The sequence below is a fragment of the Hydra vulgaris genome, chromosome 01 (assembly GCF_038396675.1).
Source record: "Hydra vulgaris chromosome 01, alternate assembly HydraT2T_AEP".
Classification (NCBI taxonomy): domain Eukaryota; kingdom Metazoa; phylum Cnidaria; class Hydrozoa; order Anthoathecata; family Hydridae; genus Hydra; species Hydra vulgaris.
In genome coordinates this window covers 65264136-65281197 of record NC_088920.1, presented here as the reverse complement: position 1 = coordinate 65281197, position 17062 = coordinate 65264136, and the positions used below count along the sequence as shown (strand labels likewise).

Here is a 17062-nt window from a genome sequence, read left to right as displayed (position 1 = left end):
TATATATATACATATATATATATATACATATATATATATACATATATATATATATATATATATATATATATATATATATATATATATATATATATATAAATATATATATACACACACACACGCATGTATACACAACCCTCGGAATTAGGAATCGACCTCAATCTTTTAGAGGTCGGCAAATAAAGTTTAACACAAAGGTCTTACCATAAAACATAGAAACGAGGTCGGCAATGTGATTCCCAATAATTAATAGTTAAAAAATATAAAAATCAAATAATATGAAATTCTATTTAGTCTTTATACAAATATATATTCAGTTTTCCACAAAAAAAATCCTACTACTGTTGGTTTCAGCAGTCATTCCATAACCAGTATTCATCTTGAAATCTACTAAAAATACTGTATAAGCAATGCTTATATATTTTATAAACTTTATTCAAAATCTTCTGAATCTTGTATAATATTATTGTATTTTACTTCATTACGTATTATGATAACAGTTGAACAATGGTCATTCTCCTTGTTTTAGCCATGATATATCAAAGGAAGCTATCCACCAATTTTATTTGACATGAAGTGATTAGATAGTGACCCTAAATATAATTAACATTTGAAGTTCAAAATTGTTGTAATAAATGTTGGAATCAATAACATTTTCTCTTCTTGTTTCAAAGATAAAAGAAGATATAATCTCAACAGTTAAAAACATTTATTTGTGAGCAGCAAAGTGACCTGAAAAATGATGTCAAGCAAAAAAGAACAAATCATTAATCAATGGCTTTGAATTTGAATTTTTTTATTTCACTCAATTTAACAAAATTATAAACTAAAATATTTTGCACTTTATTAGATTTTAGTAGTTACAGATTATTAAAAGACTGGAAAATGAATTTTAACATAGTTTAATTTCAATTTTAACTTTTTTGTTTATTGCCTGTATATTATGTAAAGTATTATTCTTAAACTATTAGGTTAATAAATAGCTATTTAGAAAAGTAAAGAAAATTTTGTTGACTTACTACAAAATATCGTCGTGCCCTAGGTTAGGTTACCATTAATTTAGAAACAATTTTTACTTATAAAGGCCTTTAATATCGAGTTTTTTAACATGTGGTTTTTAACAACTTTGTGTGCAAACTTTTTATAAAATTGAAAAATAAATTTTTAAAAAACAGCCTCTACTGAAAAGTTTCAAATTCAATGCAGCCTGGCTCTTCACTTTGATTAAGCTCTTCATTGTCATCTTCACTACCACTTTTATTATTGTCATCATCAATATTATTGTTTTGGTCTAAAGTTTCCGTCTGTTTTACATAAAGTACATCCACTACTGCTAAATGGATTGCATAGCATAGTAAATGTGATTTAGTAGCTTGATTAAACCACCAAATTTAATCATAACGTCTGTAGTGGTAAAAACAATATCACAATTGAGGAGTGGAATTGCAAAACCAGATAATTCGCTTTTTTTGGAGTAAAAAAAAAAGACTTTTTTTTTAAAAACAAACGTTTGCGAGAATATAAGTTTTTATGTGTGCTGTTTTGCTAATTGTTTTATTTTTGTTTATTGTTATTAATTGAGTGTTTTTATATTTTTTGTCTTATTATTTAATTTATGATAGCTTTATCGTTATTATTATTATTATCATTATTTTTAAATTAATTTATTTTATTTATTGTTATTGCTGGTGATTTTTTTTGTTTTTTTTTTAATTTAATTTAGGTGTCACTCCAATGACTAGTTTTTAACTATATGAGTGACACCTAACCTAATTTTGTAAAATTATAAAAAACTTGTAATTTTTCAATTTTTGGTTGATTGGATTAAAAATGAATTAAAAAAAAACGTTTCATAAAAATGGAGGACGTAATTTAAGAAAAAAAACGTTTACAAAAAAAATCACTAAAATCACAAAAGCCATATTTAAATAGTTACAATTGAGTTTTAGCTACATCAATCCTTAAAAAATATTAAACATTAAAATTACTCATTTTCTGAGGCAGAGAGGCGTTTTGCACAATACATCTATCCGATCGGAAAAAACGCGCAGAAATATTGAGGTCTGGATCCAAATTGTGTGGGTTTATAAATAAACTTTTGGGTGTAAAAATAAACTTTTACGTACAAAGGATTTTTTGCGTGTTTCTGGAACATAGAGGGAATTGGTTGCTCGTGTATTTTCTGCCTTGGAAAACTTTATTGAGCCTGTACTAACTGCTACCGAGGCAGTCGAAGAACTTAAAGATGAATATCAAAAAAAACTTTGAATTAATAATGTTAAATGCAGTGATCCGTTTATCTTATTAGATGGTTGGTTACCTGAAGAGGACAGTATTAAACAATGGCCAATGGTTTTGTGTCCAGATATTTTTAACTATCGATTTAAAACCGGCTTGCACAATGGTTTTAAATCAATGGCTTCCAAATCGAAAAGATGTTTTACCTGTTAAATTAAAAATCTAGATTTTAGCAGAAAAAATTTTTCCCAACATTTAAGAAAAGAAAAACCATTTTTTATACAGTTTGTATAAGAAATTTAATCCAATTTCTAATTATTCTACTAAACTTAATCTTCAGGATGTTGCAAAATCTTTTAAAGAAATAGCGCCTAATTCCATCATTTTTAATACTGTCCCGAAACCAGATATTGACTTTAGTTTAGAAGTAGTGAACGACATTAGTACTTTTCAATTAAATCTAATAAGTGTTAATGATATACTGGTAATGTCAAAAGATATATTATCACTTGAAAAAAATATAACACTTCATGGCACTTAATAATATGGCACTTAGAAATATTGAAGAAATTGAGCAGTTGACCAAAGGACAAAATAAAAACAAATACTGGTATGAATATAGAAAAGGTGTTACAACAGCTTCAAAAAGTAACGATATTTGGACAAACATGAACAAATTAAATAAAATTGATGCTGATATGTGGGAGTTAAATCAACGTATATCTGGCATGTCAAATGTTAATTCAAACATACACGCTATAAAGTATGACAGGGAAATGGAACAGAATGCTGTTAACTGTTTTTATGAAATTTTAAAAATCAATCATAAAGGTGTAGCAATCCATGATTATAGGTTATTTTTAGATAGAGATATTCCCTTCATTGCTGGTAGTCCTGATCATATTGTTACTTGTTTGTATTGTCTACCTGCATGTCTTGAAGTTAAATGCCCATTTTCTATAAAATACTTGTCCCCACTTGATCCGAGCGTAAAACTTCCATATTTGATTAAAAATAATGTTGGTATTTCTTTAAACAAAAATCATCCATATTATATGCAATGCCTTGTACAAATGGCTGTTACAAGGCACCATCACTCATATTTTATGGTCATGGAAATTTTATTGAACATATAAAATTTGACAATAACAAATGGGAAGGAATCAAGTGTAAATTTATAGACTATTACTATAAATGTTATTTGAGCACAATTTTTATTCAACACTAAGCTTTGTTGAATAATTAGAAATTGGATTAAATTTGTTATGCAAACTGCCTACAAGTGGTTATTCAACTTATAATCAACCAAACTTTATGGCTTGTGTCATTAATACGTTATGAATGTCTGAAAGCAAGAATGGTTGGGAAAACCATTGGCCATTGTTTAATACTGTCCTCTTCAGGTGACCAATCATCTAATAAGATAACTGATCACTGCATTTTACATTGTAGTATCATTTAAAAGTAGCATTTAGTACAGGCCTGATAAAGATTTCCACTGTTACAATATATGGCAGTTTGTTTTTTATTTGAAAAGGAAAAATAAATATGGCTACATTTCTAGAAATTTCTGTTTTTTCTATTCAAATTCTGATTCTGACTGCCTTAGCTCCCTTAATTTGCGTTTCAGCCCCCCCCCCCTCCAACGATAAAAGTGACAACTATGTCAAAATTATATGACTGTTCCTTTTTTTACATGACCGAATTCCTGGGATCGTCCAACATCAGTCCCGGCATTTCGAGAACGAACGTGCGGGGCGATTAACACCCCCTTTTTGTAGCAATCGATCTCTGCTTCTACCATTTGTCCTCTTTATTGAGTAAATTTTGTTATAAAGATCAAGCAATATTATATAGCAATATTATAAAGTGCCTCTTTTTTGAAAGATCTATGGTTCGTGAGTTATAACTGTTTAAAGTGGGAATTACGGCATAATAAAAAACTTTGCCCTATAGACTCGTAAGCAAGATATATCGTTAGGAAAGTAATTCAACGCGAAGTAAATTTTTTCTTTATTTGACACTATAATGATAATAATCTTTATTTGACACTATAATGACATTTTCATACCCCCTCCCCTCCTGCCACATGGTTTTAATATTATTAATACTTGAAATATTAGTACGCTTTATTTCTAGAAATAAGTTAACATTAATATTAATTTATTTAGAATTAATTTTGTGCTGTTTTTTCATTCACGCTCGCAAACGTGATCACTATTTTTAGGGCTGTTCAACTTTTATATCCTTAGCAGGCCGTGAACGTGGGCGGCGATCACCTTTTATTAATTGGCAAGTGAACATGAACTGCCACCTCAATTTTTTGAGTTTGCGTACATACACTTGTTGAACATATATTGAATTATATATATATATAAAATATATATAAATAATAAAAAAATATTGATAATAAATAATAATCAAGATCAATTAAAACATTTTTATAAATTTTAGCTTGCGAAGTAGCTTCATTCAGGAGGCACCAATTTTTCTTCAACTTAAAGCATCATATTTTTATATTGAATGATTATAAATAATATATTTATTTTAATATACTCTGAATAATTAAGAAAAATAAACAATTACACTCTAGCTATATCAATAACTGAAATAGATAACATTTGCTTATAAGTCACCTAACCTTACTGGTTGATGTAAAGTTAGGTAAAATACTTAAATCATTTCTGTCAATTAATGACAATTCTTTGCTTGCAAAAGTATGTTTAGGGGAAAAATTGGCAACAAAAAAAAAAAAAAATTTAACACTCAGGAGGCACCAATTTTTCTTCTCCTTAAAGCATCATATTTTTATATTGAATGATTATAAATAATATATTTATTTTAATCTACTCTGAATAATTAAGAAAAATAAACAATTACACTCTAGCTATATCAATAACTGAAATAGATAACATTTGCTTGTAAGTCACCTAACAATCACGACAAGAAATGAAGCGATAACAGCATAGTTAAGTGCTGGTTTTATAGTTGTAAAATGGCGCCAAATATCACTTAGTAATTTCTTAAAACTTACTTTAGAAAATACTTGCTTAAGGCAGTTCAATAAGAATCGATACATGTTTTTTACCTTCGATGCTATGATGTTGCTAAAAGGCAGTATCGCTTTCATTGTACTTTTTTTATATGAAAAATAAAAAGCTTTATATAGATTACATTTAAAAATGAATAACTTTTATTTTTCAGCATGAATGCTAAGAAAAATTAAAAAAAAAAAAAAATCGAAACTTTTGATCATACAACCTTAAAGTAAGTTTTAGTATTTTGAATAAAATAAACGTTTTTAAATCTTTATTTAATTGAGCTATTTTTGAGTATAGTTAATGAAATAGTTAATGAAACATTTTATTTAATATCACAAAACTTTTTGACTAATTTTTATACTGTTTTAATGCAATTTTTTAATTTCAAAACATTTTACTATTAGGTGTGGAGAGAAACTTCACTACGCCATACTTGGTTGATAAAATTAAACCTTTTTTTTAAATCTCTTTTAAACTACTACCTTTTGACCAAAATTAATAAATAATAATAATAAATATAATAATATTAAAAATCAAAAAAGAAATAATCACTTTTTTAATGAGTTTTTAAAATATAGCATGACACTTGCGATGAATTGTTGAGACATTGAAAACCAGCGTAAGCGGCAAAAATTTATTTAATGTTATGTAACTTCTATTTTTAAAATTTATGTAATTTAAAATTTAAATCAAAGGTAAGTTATAATATACAGGCACACATCTACTCCATTTTGTAACCGTACAAAAGCAACCCCCTTCCCGCGCAAAAAGAGATACTCTCAGCTTGGATATATCCGTTTACTATGAATTGGTTTATGAAAATATTTACAATAGAGTTGGTAGGTAGGTTGCTAAGAAGCTTTTTTCTTCAACCGAGCTTTCGGCTTGTACTTATTTAGTATATCAATTGCTTTATTCTTATGAACGAGTGCCTAAAAAGATTTCAAGAAAATTGATATTTAAAATTACTATTTTCACAAAATTTTATTTTATTACTATGGTTATTTTTACTAATATTAATATTACCTTGAAAAGATTTTGTTTCGTTTCAACTAACTGCTCCATGCTGCATTTACACCGCTGTATATTTCCTTGAATAAGTTCGTGAATAAGACGAAGCTGAGCATCTTCGCCCGAAAGTGATGTTGAGTGAATACTTGTCGGTGAACTACAGGGAGTTCGTATTTTATCTTTCCAATTAGCGAATTCAGCACTGATTTCATCTTCAATAGAGATCTGAAATTAATTGCAAAAATATTTTAAAATCAAGATAAGAAAACATGTTTATCTTCAATCGCTCTTATTTCAGATTAGTAAGAATTTCTCCCAGACAAGCAATCAAAAATTTTGGTTAATCTGAATATTTTATATGTGACGTTTGTATGTGTTGTAGTATTTTAGACAACGTAGTATTTTGAGAATGTCAAGTGAAATCAAAAGCGTCCTACGACTCTACGGATTAGATATGTAATGAGACCTTTTTTTTTTTTTTCTTTTCAACATCTTCACTTCCAACAAGGCTGCAAGCAACCCTTATCAGAGTTGGAAATTATTGGAAGAGAAAAGAAGAAGTTTATAGAGCAAGATAACGATTGACAGACGAGATAAAACATTGCAAACTATATGAATCAGGAAAGCAAGAAAAAGGATGCGAATTCTAAAGAACTGATGTTCTAGGAAAAAAAACTAGACGAATAAGAATTTTTGTAGCACTTAAAAACAGTCACAGTAAAAGTATGAGACTTGAATTGAATGACAAGTAACACGAGAATTAATTTTAGTAGAGACGCTAGCACTTTAGAACAGTGCCCATTATAGTATTTATAGAAAAGAGAAAGAAAATCAACATTATGACAATGTGATAGTGGTTGGAGGTTGGCTGCAAGAGCAAGTCCAACTATGTTTACAATACGTTTCTGCACCTTGTTTAAAAGAGAAAGGACATCATTAGAAGATCCGCCCAAAAATATGGTATTCCATACAAGGCCGGATTTGGGATTTATAGAGATAGAGAATAGAATCTGAAGTAAGAAAGTGTCGAGCTCGATAAAGAGATGCAACCTTAGCAGATGCTACTTTTGCAACTGATTTGATATATGGTTTAAGAAAGAATGGAAGTAAGAAGTAATCCTAGAAGATGAAGAGTAGATGACTCATCGAGTACCGTTCATACCGTTCGGAAGAACTAGATTATTGTGATAATGATTAGCTGAATAAAAAGTTTTATTTGAACTAAAGTTCGTCAGCCACTGAGAGTCCCATAATATAGCAGAAGTGATCAGTTTTACTACAGTTATTATTAATATTATGTAAATACAGTTAAAAACTTATTTTACCAAGTCATCAATCTGTGTTGTTAAATAATGTAACTTCCAACCAGAGGCTGCTTCGATTGCACCTTTTGTTACCAGTCTTTCTTGAGAAGGCTTTTCCTCTAAAAAAAAGTAATAAATTAAGAAACCTGGATATTCTAAGCTATAAGTCTGTAAGTTTGAAGTCTTTCATCAGGTCTAAGTTTTGTCATTTTGTTGTCACTTTTTATTTTTGCAACGATTGTTTTACAACATAAACTCTGTTGTACAGCAGACATTAACTTGTAAGTTACTCTAGAGAATGTTTTCATATCAAAACTGTTAACAACATTTCTACAACTATTATAAGCATTAATAAAGATTAAAGAGTACTAGCACTACCTTTCACTTTCATATCAGAAGCACGATAGAAATGATTATAAGCAGCTTTTGTATTAATTTTGTAGTCACCAATTATACTAAGTGTTTTGTGACGATAAATAGGATGATGGTGATCATCTAAAGTAATTAAATATTCACATAAATTAGTTATTACAGCTGCTAACTTATCATAATTATACAAGAAACTTTAACAATATCTGCTAGAATAACAGCAGTTCATATTGAAATTCTGTATAAACATTTGTAACAATTAAATAAATAATATACTACTAGATTTAATTATATAATAAATATAAATCTTATCACTTAAGAAATTGTAATGAAAGAGAGGCTATAGTAAAAAGAAAGGCTTTAGTAAAAATATCAACTGACAGGTTAGAGTGTTAGCAAATAATATCTACAAATGGGTGTATCAAAAACCTACTATTTTAAAAAATAAAAACTGAATTAAAAACTAATACTAAAATATACTAATTATATTATGTTTGTAAAAGTAGTTTTTCATAACGTCAATTTTAAATAATTTTTTAAATAATTATTTAAAAAGACTTAAATGAGATCAATTGTTATTTTTTAAAGCTCTAATTTTTTTAAGCCCTAGGTACTTTTGTAATTTGTGTCTTTACTCAAAAACACATCGATAACGTATTAATCAGAATAATATTATAAAAAAAAAAGTTCTCCAAAAGTATATTATTTTGGGTCTCAAAAGAAGCAAAATTTATAAAAATTTAAAACCATCATTTTATAAAAAAATTATTATTTTAAATTTACATCTTACAAAATTACATCTTAACTACTAAAAATAAAAATAATTTTTACAAAAATATTTTATCAAACTTTTTTTCTCTCAATGTTATTTATAAAATGATAATTATTTTTGATATTTTTATATAAGTTTGCTTATTTTGGGACCCAACATGATACTTTCGAAGAACTTTTTTTGTTGTTGATAATATTAGGGACCTGTCTGATGTTTAAGATATTCATGGGAGCCCTGAAAATATTTTTTTTCAAAATTTTTTTAATCCCAGTATTAATTTATTATATAGAACACATTTAGAGGGTGGAAGCAGACATTTTAAACCTTTACAACCTAAAATACATACATACATACATACATACATACATACATACATACATACATACACATACATACATGCACACATACATATACATACATTTGTACATAAAGTGTAAGTATATCATAAAAACATACAATAAAATGTTAAAACATGATATAAAAAATCATAGTATAAATACTTGATATGGTTGAAGGCAAAGTTGAAACAATTCCATTAACTGTGTGACGATGGTTATCAAAATGACTTGTCTCAATTAAATCACTTTTTAATTTCTTTTCAGTAGAAGATGAATTTGCAAGTGTAAAAAGGTTCTTATAACTCATGTTATTAACAGGATACACTGATTCAACAGTGGCTTTTGGAGGACTTATATCCTTCATTGTTTCATTTGATTTTAAAAATTCTTCTTCATCGTCTGTCATATTAGAGTTAATAAGACGCTTAGGTGTATACTTATCTTCTGTAGTGATTCTAAACAACAATCAAACATATTACATCAAATAAATCACAAAGAAAAAAATATTAGAAAGTAAAAAAATTGTATTCATACATTAGCTGTTTTCTTGGTTTTTTTTTTGGAGAAGCTTCAATTAAGTGATTAACAGAATTTGTTAAAAGCTGTGATTTAGAACTAGCTGTACCAGTTATGGCAGTGATAATGCCAGTAGTTGTGGTTGTGAAAACTGCTAATGTTACAGAAGTTGATTTGATTTCTGAAGTTATATTAACAACTGAATGACTAGTCGATATGTTAGTTGCTGATTTATCTTGACTAAATTAAAATTATACATTAAAAGATAATATTATTATAATATATTATACATTTGCTGGTAATTATATACTGGTGGAAAATCACCATCTTACAAAAATGTTATTAAATACCTTATTAGCAGAGGTGGACTTTTAATTTTAGCAGGAGGTAATGAACTTTGAAATAGATCTTTTTTTACAGGACTAGAATTGCGATCTGCTGTATACCTGAAATGAAAATTTGTTTTTTACACGAAAAGAAGCAAACACAATAATTAATTTAAAAAAATGTTCAATACTACATTTTGCAAGCAAATTTTTTTAAAAGTATTACAGCACACTGCTTTCTCCAGGACGCTTTCTTAAAATACTTGGTCTAACTGTTGTTTCATTTGTATTTAAGAGTGATGTTGTGGTAAAAATCGGCTGGAAATTGCTGGGGTATAAAGTATGAATATTCAAACTCCCATGGATTGTCAGACCCTCACTTCGAACAGGTTCATTAGCATGAGAAGATACAATAGAATTATCTAAACAAATTTATTTTAGGATAAATATTTACTTCATCATTTACTAAAAAACTCAAAGCAAACAAAAAGTTTCACATAAGATGTGATATCCATACAAAAAAAACAGCAACAAAAAAATTATTATTTAATATCAAAGCAAATAACTAAAAAACAAAAAAAAAAAACCAAAAAATTAAAAAAAAAAAAATTAAACTATAAAACTATACATTTTCAGTTATACTGCCATATTACCTTTTGCTGGAATAGTTACAAGCGGAATTGTTGGCAAAGTCCTATCAATTGCAAACATTGGCACAGAGCTGGAAGGTGGACGTACAAGTTGATGTGAAAAGCTTTGAATCCCTATTAAAAAAGGTTCATTACAAAATATGATTAAAAATCTCCTATAAAAATGATTCTTTACTTAAAAAATTTTTTTTTGTTAAAGTGAAGATCATATTATAATTTAAAAGTTAAGAAAAAATCAGATTTTAACTTTGAAGTCAAATAAAGAAAAGAAAAAGATGTTAGAGCATAGGGTAATTCCCTGGGTCAAATGATCCAGAAATTTTTGAAAATGTCAATCTATATCTCAGATTTTGTTGATTTTTTACAGTTGAAACCATTTAGTAAAATAAGAATTCCTTGAAAATTCCAGCTTCTAGCTCCAAGAAGATCCTGAAATATGACCATTTTACTTTTAGCAGATATTGTTCAGGTCCCACTTGTCTCCTCAAAATTGCAACGTTTATTTAGAGGTTTCAAGTCGCATAACTTTAAAAATGTTTGATCTTTTTACTTAAAAACTTTTACCTTGTTACTTTCAGTGGTGATGAATCAAATAAAATGGTCAGAAATGTAAAAAATTATTATTAAGTACCTGTGTTTATCAATTTAAAAAAATTTAGGTAAGTTTTTTATATACCTGATGCTCAAGAAACCCATGTACCCTTGATGATATCGAAAAAATTTTTATCATGAGGCTGTGGCACCAGGGCCATCCCCTGGTGTCCCAGCCTTATGATAACTCTGATAATTGATAGGTAGATTTCACTACCTATCAGTTATCATGATAACTGATAGGTAGTGAAAAATCTATTGCAGTATAGTGAAAAATCTATTCTGCTAAAAAAAAAAAGGGCTACATGACTAAGCTCCCAGTCTTAAGCAATTTTAACATGCACATATATCAGCACTTCAAAAATCCCAAAAGTTTCAGAACTCCAACTAGTCTGGAAGGTAGTGAAAAACCATTTGCAATATTCTGCTATAAAAAAGTGACTGTGTCCCATTATCTATATATAGAAATCCATATACTTGCAGATCAAAATCCTTATGTTTTTTGAAAGATAAATGATTATAGAATGTGTAAAACTTTTTGTTTTGATATAATCAAGGTCACATAGGTTTCTTGGGCATTAAAAACAAGTACATAAAAAAATTGTTTAAATTTATTTAAATTGATAAATACAGGTATTAATAATAACTTTTTATATTTCTGATCTTTCTATTGGATTTGTCACCCCTGAAATTAGTACAAGGTACAAGTTTTTAAGTAAAAAGATAAAATATTTTTAAAGTTATGTGACTTGAAATCTATAAATAAACATTGCAATTCTGAGGGGACAAGAGGGGTCTGGCCAATATCTGCTAAATGTAAAATTTTTTAGCAGATATTGGCCATATTTCAGTATCTTCTTGGAGCCAGGGACTAAAATTTTTAAGGAATTCTCATTTTACTAAGATTTTATCTGAGAAAAATAAAAATAAGGATACAACCGTTTATTTTTTTAACTTATTTGTATGTGGCATGTCTTAATGGCCAAAACTCTAAGATTCTGTACCAAGTGAATGCCACCAATATAAATATAATTTTCCCCATTGTTAAAAAAAGTGCAAACTAAATTAAAATTTAATTAAAATCAGACTATTATACCCAATAGATAAAAAAAAAAAAATTTTACTTTCATTTATTTGGTAAAATAGGCAAAATGGTAGCAAAACAAAAATTTACATTTTTATGCACAGAACGAATAAAATATACCCTTATATCTTTAAAAATATCTTTACAAGACGAAATTTTAAGTATTAACACTAGATACATCAATGAAAAGAGGTTTGGTGACTTTTTAAGGTTATGAAAGGTGTAAAAACATTCTCTTTTGTCAAGATTCAATAATAAATCTAATTAGGGACAATAATTAAAAAGAAAAAAGTATTTTGTTTCCAACAAACTACCCTAGATAATATGGTTCTTGTTTCATGTAGAGTGCTCTGAGCCATTTGTTCATTCTGTTCATACAAGTTCCATCTGTTGAGTTAGCTTTCAGATAAGTGAGTTGGATGGTCCAAAAATAATTAGCTTGCAAAAATAAATAGCTTGTGAGTTGTCAAAATTCAACAGCTTAAAGAATTTCTTTATAAATGTCTTCAAAATTTGTGCAACAGACCACAAGATAGTTTGACTTATTGGCATTTTTGGATTGTCTTGAATGTAAAATTGATTAATTAACGTGTGTAAAAAAAAGTCTGATAATTGCCAACCAAATATTTTAACTTTGATTCAAAGTTTGACTCTACAATTTGTGACTTAAAAACTTTGTTAAAGAGATTACCCCTTGGAGTCTAGACAAGGTGTGTTTATTTTATAATTAAACATTAGAAAAAGTTTTGAGTTAACTAAATTCACCAAAACAAATTTTTTATCAAGATTTAACTATAAACTATAAATTTAGAAAAAAACAATTTAGCTGCTTTGTTTTTTTGCTGTCTTGTTTAAGGACTTACAATTCTGCATAGCTTTTTTGATTTAAAAAAATCTGATTTGAAAAAAGAATGTGAAAAAAGAATTTGAAAAAAGAATGCATTCACTGTAAAAAAGAATTTTTTTAAATTTTTTATTTAAACAGAAGTTTGAATTTTTTTTTCTTTAACTAGTCTATGGGGGTTATTATTAAATATTAGTGCTGCATTTCAGTTTATGAAGTCACTGGGGAATTTTGACAAAATTAAAAATGTAATTAAACTTTTTTTAAGCATTTCTTAAAAACTAATTTTATTAAAACATTTTTCAAATGGTTGTTATATTTTTTAGAATTTTATAAATAAAGCTGATGTACTTTTATTTGCATAAAAGAGTACAGTAAGAAATCTAATTAAAATTAATACTTAAACAGCATTCTTTTACATATATATGAGGTCACCTTTTATATACTTAAAAAATATTTTATTTAAACAATGAGAACATTGTTTTAATTTTAACCGGTCTATTTAACGCTAAATTTATTTTTGCCTATCAAAACATTTTTTAAAATTAACTTCAATAAATCAATATCAATCAATAATCAGTATTAACAATAGATATTTGACAAATTGTTAAATTTTTATTAATATTAACAGCTAAATTGACTGTTAACTCGGATATGGATAAAATTAACAAAATATTTTAATAATTAAAATCAAATTGTTTATATAAGGCCTTTTTTGAATGATAAAATGTGCTAATTCCTTCTTATTGTTGTATATAAATTGCTAACTGTATCTTTAGGTTACATATATACGGAAAAAAGCCTTATATCTCAATTTATTTTTTTATATCAGTACTTTCTGCATTTTCATAAACTTTGTAATTGTTTGCTTAATTTTTTTTTAACTTTCACTTTTACCTCTGCATACTCATGCTGAGACCACCATAAATCATGCCCAAAATACCTTAACCCTCAATAATACATTTTAACAGAAACACAGACTTTTAAAAACATGTTCAGAAATATCTGTCAAGCTTAATTCCATTTTTTCATATAAAACTTTACTTTAATTGATAAAGTTTAAACTCTTTTAATGATTGTGAAGAAATTTAAATAATTAAAAAACCTAATATTATAAACTTAACATGTGCAACCTAACAATTCCTTGTATATAAAACTCTTGTCCCATTCTATTTTCGAACATTAAGAAGTAAACTGACATATTATTAAAAATATAAGTGCTAAAAGCATACCCATATCATGCAGAACATATGCAGTATTTATTTGATGATAACCAACTTGATGAAGCGACCTAGAAAAAAATATTAATAAATCAAAAACTTAAAATGGCTATTTCAAGTAACATAAGATAGCTGTTAAACACTTGCGTAAATACCTTGCTTCACTACTTGTAGCCGAATTCGCTGCTATAATTGTCGTAGCTGGATGCAATGCTGTTTGAAAGCGAGTATAAGGTGAAGGAACTATAGTTTGACGTATATCCTTAATTAAATAAAATAGGTTTAAAGTTTAGGCGCAAAATAGGTAATAATAAAAAAATACTTGAAGTTAAAAAAAATTAAACAATAAAACTATTTACTAGGTGATCCGAACGAGAAGTTGTAGCTGGAATAATAATACTTGATGAACCTGAATATGTCTTACCTAATGTATAATTTTAAAAAGATGTATAGTGTGAAATAAACAACATCACAATAAAATAATCACCTTGTAGAAACTAGTTCGAGAAATTAAATATAATTTTTATACCTATTCCCAACTTGAAAGCTGAACCAGAAACATTAGAAGAAATTGAGTTAGACTGACTTGTTGAATTTATTTTCAGCATTCCTGAAGAGGTACCTAAATTCACACCTTTAGTCAAAAAAGAAGCTGGAATTTGTGGTGTATGAAGCGATGCTGTACCAGATGCAATTACTTGTATTGTTGCAGAATGTTGTGATAAAGCTTGTGTGTTTCCTCTAAGTCCATGATTATGGGGATCAGAGATTAAAGCAGCTCTGCCATCATTTCGCTGATCACTAGATTGACCATGAGTAGCTATATTTGGAGAAGCTATTCTGCTAACTACTGCAGAAGTTAAAACAGTTGGTAGTCCAGGAACATGATTACCAATAGGAAGTTGAATCTTAAAATAAAAATTCTTTTATTCAGCGGATTCAGCCAAGTAAGAAGCTTTTGGCTTACAAGTTAAGCTTTTTTAATCATATAACAGTAGCTGTATTTTTTAAATTTAAAATAAAAATTTAGAAAAAAAACATTATTGATAAACTGATCCCTATGCATATAAAATTAAAAAAAAAAAAATTCACAATTATCCAAAATATTTTTAATTGTATGTTTACTTGTGTGTTGTATTTTTATATATTATCAGGTAACAAAATGTTAAAAAGCTCTTAATAAAAAACTAAATATCTTTTGTCTTCTAATAATATACTTAGTATTTTACACTAAAGCTGAATAAAAATAAATTATATGCTACTACAGCAGAAAAAAAAATTACTTGAGTTGAGTTTTTTGTAGGCTTCAATGAAGGTAATCTTTGTGGTCCAGTTGCTCTTTGGGAAGTTACAGATGTTCCAATACCCAAAGGAACATGTGCATGAAATGAAGGCCTTGGATTTATGGATCCCTTAACCAAAGTATTATGGCTTATTGGAGTTGGACTTATAATATGAGTGGAGTTATTTATGTAGTTAGTGATTAGTGGTGGAACTACATGAACTTGAGAAGATCCATGAGTAGCAGGCACAATGTTTCTTGGTTTATTTGCAGTCTATAATAAAATAAAGTTAAGATATTTTTATTTTTAAATCTTTAAATTTAATAAACAGTGTTATATAGTATTTAATTACAATATTATTAGTATTATATATTTTCTATGAGCTAACAAGCTACTATTTCTAATTTGCTTATATTATATACAATTTAATATAACACATTTAAGATGCATTAAATTTTCATTACAAATACTACAAATACAATACCTTAAGTAAATCCACTGCTCTATATCCAGTATCTAAAAAAAAAGTTAGATTTAAAAAAAAAAGAATGGTAATTTGATAAACAATTATAAACAAACATTAATGCAACAAGTTTTATACTTTATAATGTAAAAGATCTAACTTTTATTTGTTAAACGGTTGACAAGCCATAAAAAGATAAAAAATGTAAATAAAAGTAAATATTTGGAAAAGAAGTTTTTACCAAAAGAGTGTTGTCCATAATTGGATTTCTCAAGCTTATCTTTCTCCATCGTTTGAGCAACTGTAATGTTACGAATATTTGCTGGACTAGTTAGAACTACTTTTCGAATGCCACTGAAGATATCTTTCCTTTCCTCATGCATTCGTTTCATAACAACCCATAAGCGCTCTTTAGTTGTAATCCAGTTTTAAAAAAAAGTCCAAAAATTTTTCTTGGTAAATAAACTTATACAGGATGGATAAAGTAATGGTAAAATTGATAGTATTTACAAATTAAAAGGTTAACGAAATGTTCAAATTTACATATTTCATCCTCATTCAAAGAAACATTTGAACACACACCAGCCGCGCATGTCTTCTGTCGGCAAAGGGGGTACATACGATTATCGACATTTCCATCAAACAGTGAAAACTACTAGCTCAAAGTCTTTCCTTCAAAAACATTATCCAATTTAAAAATAACTTGCTAAAGAATAAAAAGAATAAAATCTGTAAATAAAATTTCAAAATTTTATCTTTTTTATATTAAACTAAAAAAACTATCCATTAACAGTCGAAAACTGCAGCCCCCATGTATAATTACAATAATTTATTCGCATAATTAGTTAAAACCGATCTGCAAAAGTTCAAAACAAAGAATTTCATTGGGCAAGAAAATGGTGAGTTTTGCTTTCTCATTTGGCTTAAAGTGCATAAATTAAAAAAAGTATTTACTAATTAAATTAAAAAACATTTACTCATATTAAAAATTTAAATTTCAAAACTCATTCCA

The 17062-nt window shown here is 27.4% G+C and overlaps 1 protein-coding gene across 1 annotated transcript; it reads right to left on the bottom strand.

Annotated features, from left to right (window-relative positions):
* Window positions 1–6063: 6063 nt before the first annotated feature.
* LOC100212457 (histone deacetylase complex subunit SAP130-A) lies at window positions 6064–16758 on the bottom strand. The gene is made up of 16 exons (XM_065788956.1): window positions 16292–16758; window positions 16072–16103; window positions 15588–15860; window positions 14834–15212; window positions 14664–14728; window positions 14460–14566; window positions 14317–14375; window positions 10569–10679; window positions 10142–10337; window positions 9940–10035; window positions 9608–9829; window positions 9236–9528; window positions 7973–8089; window positions 7616–7713; window positions 6306–6515; window positions 6064–6211 (listed from the first exon to the last, which is right to left on the bottom strand). The coding sequence occupies exons 1-16, from the start codon at window positions 16440–16442 to the stop codon at window positions 6131–6133; spliced, it is 2490 nt and encodes an 829-aa protein (XP_065645028.1). The 5' UTR covers window positions 16443–16758; the 3' UTR covers window positions 6064–6130.
* Window positions 16759–17062: the final 304 nt, after the last annotated feature.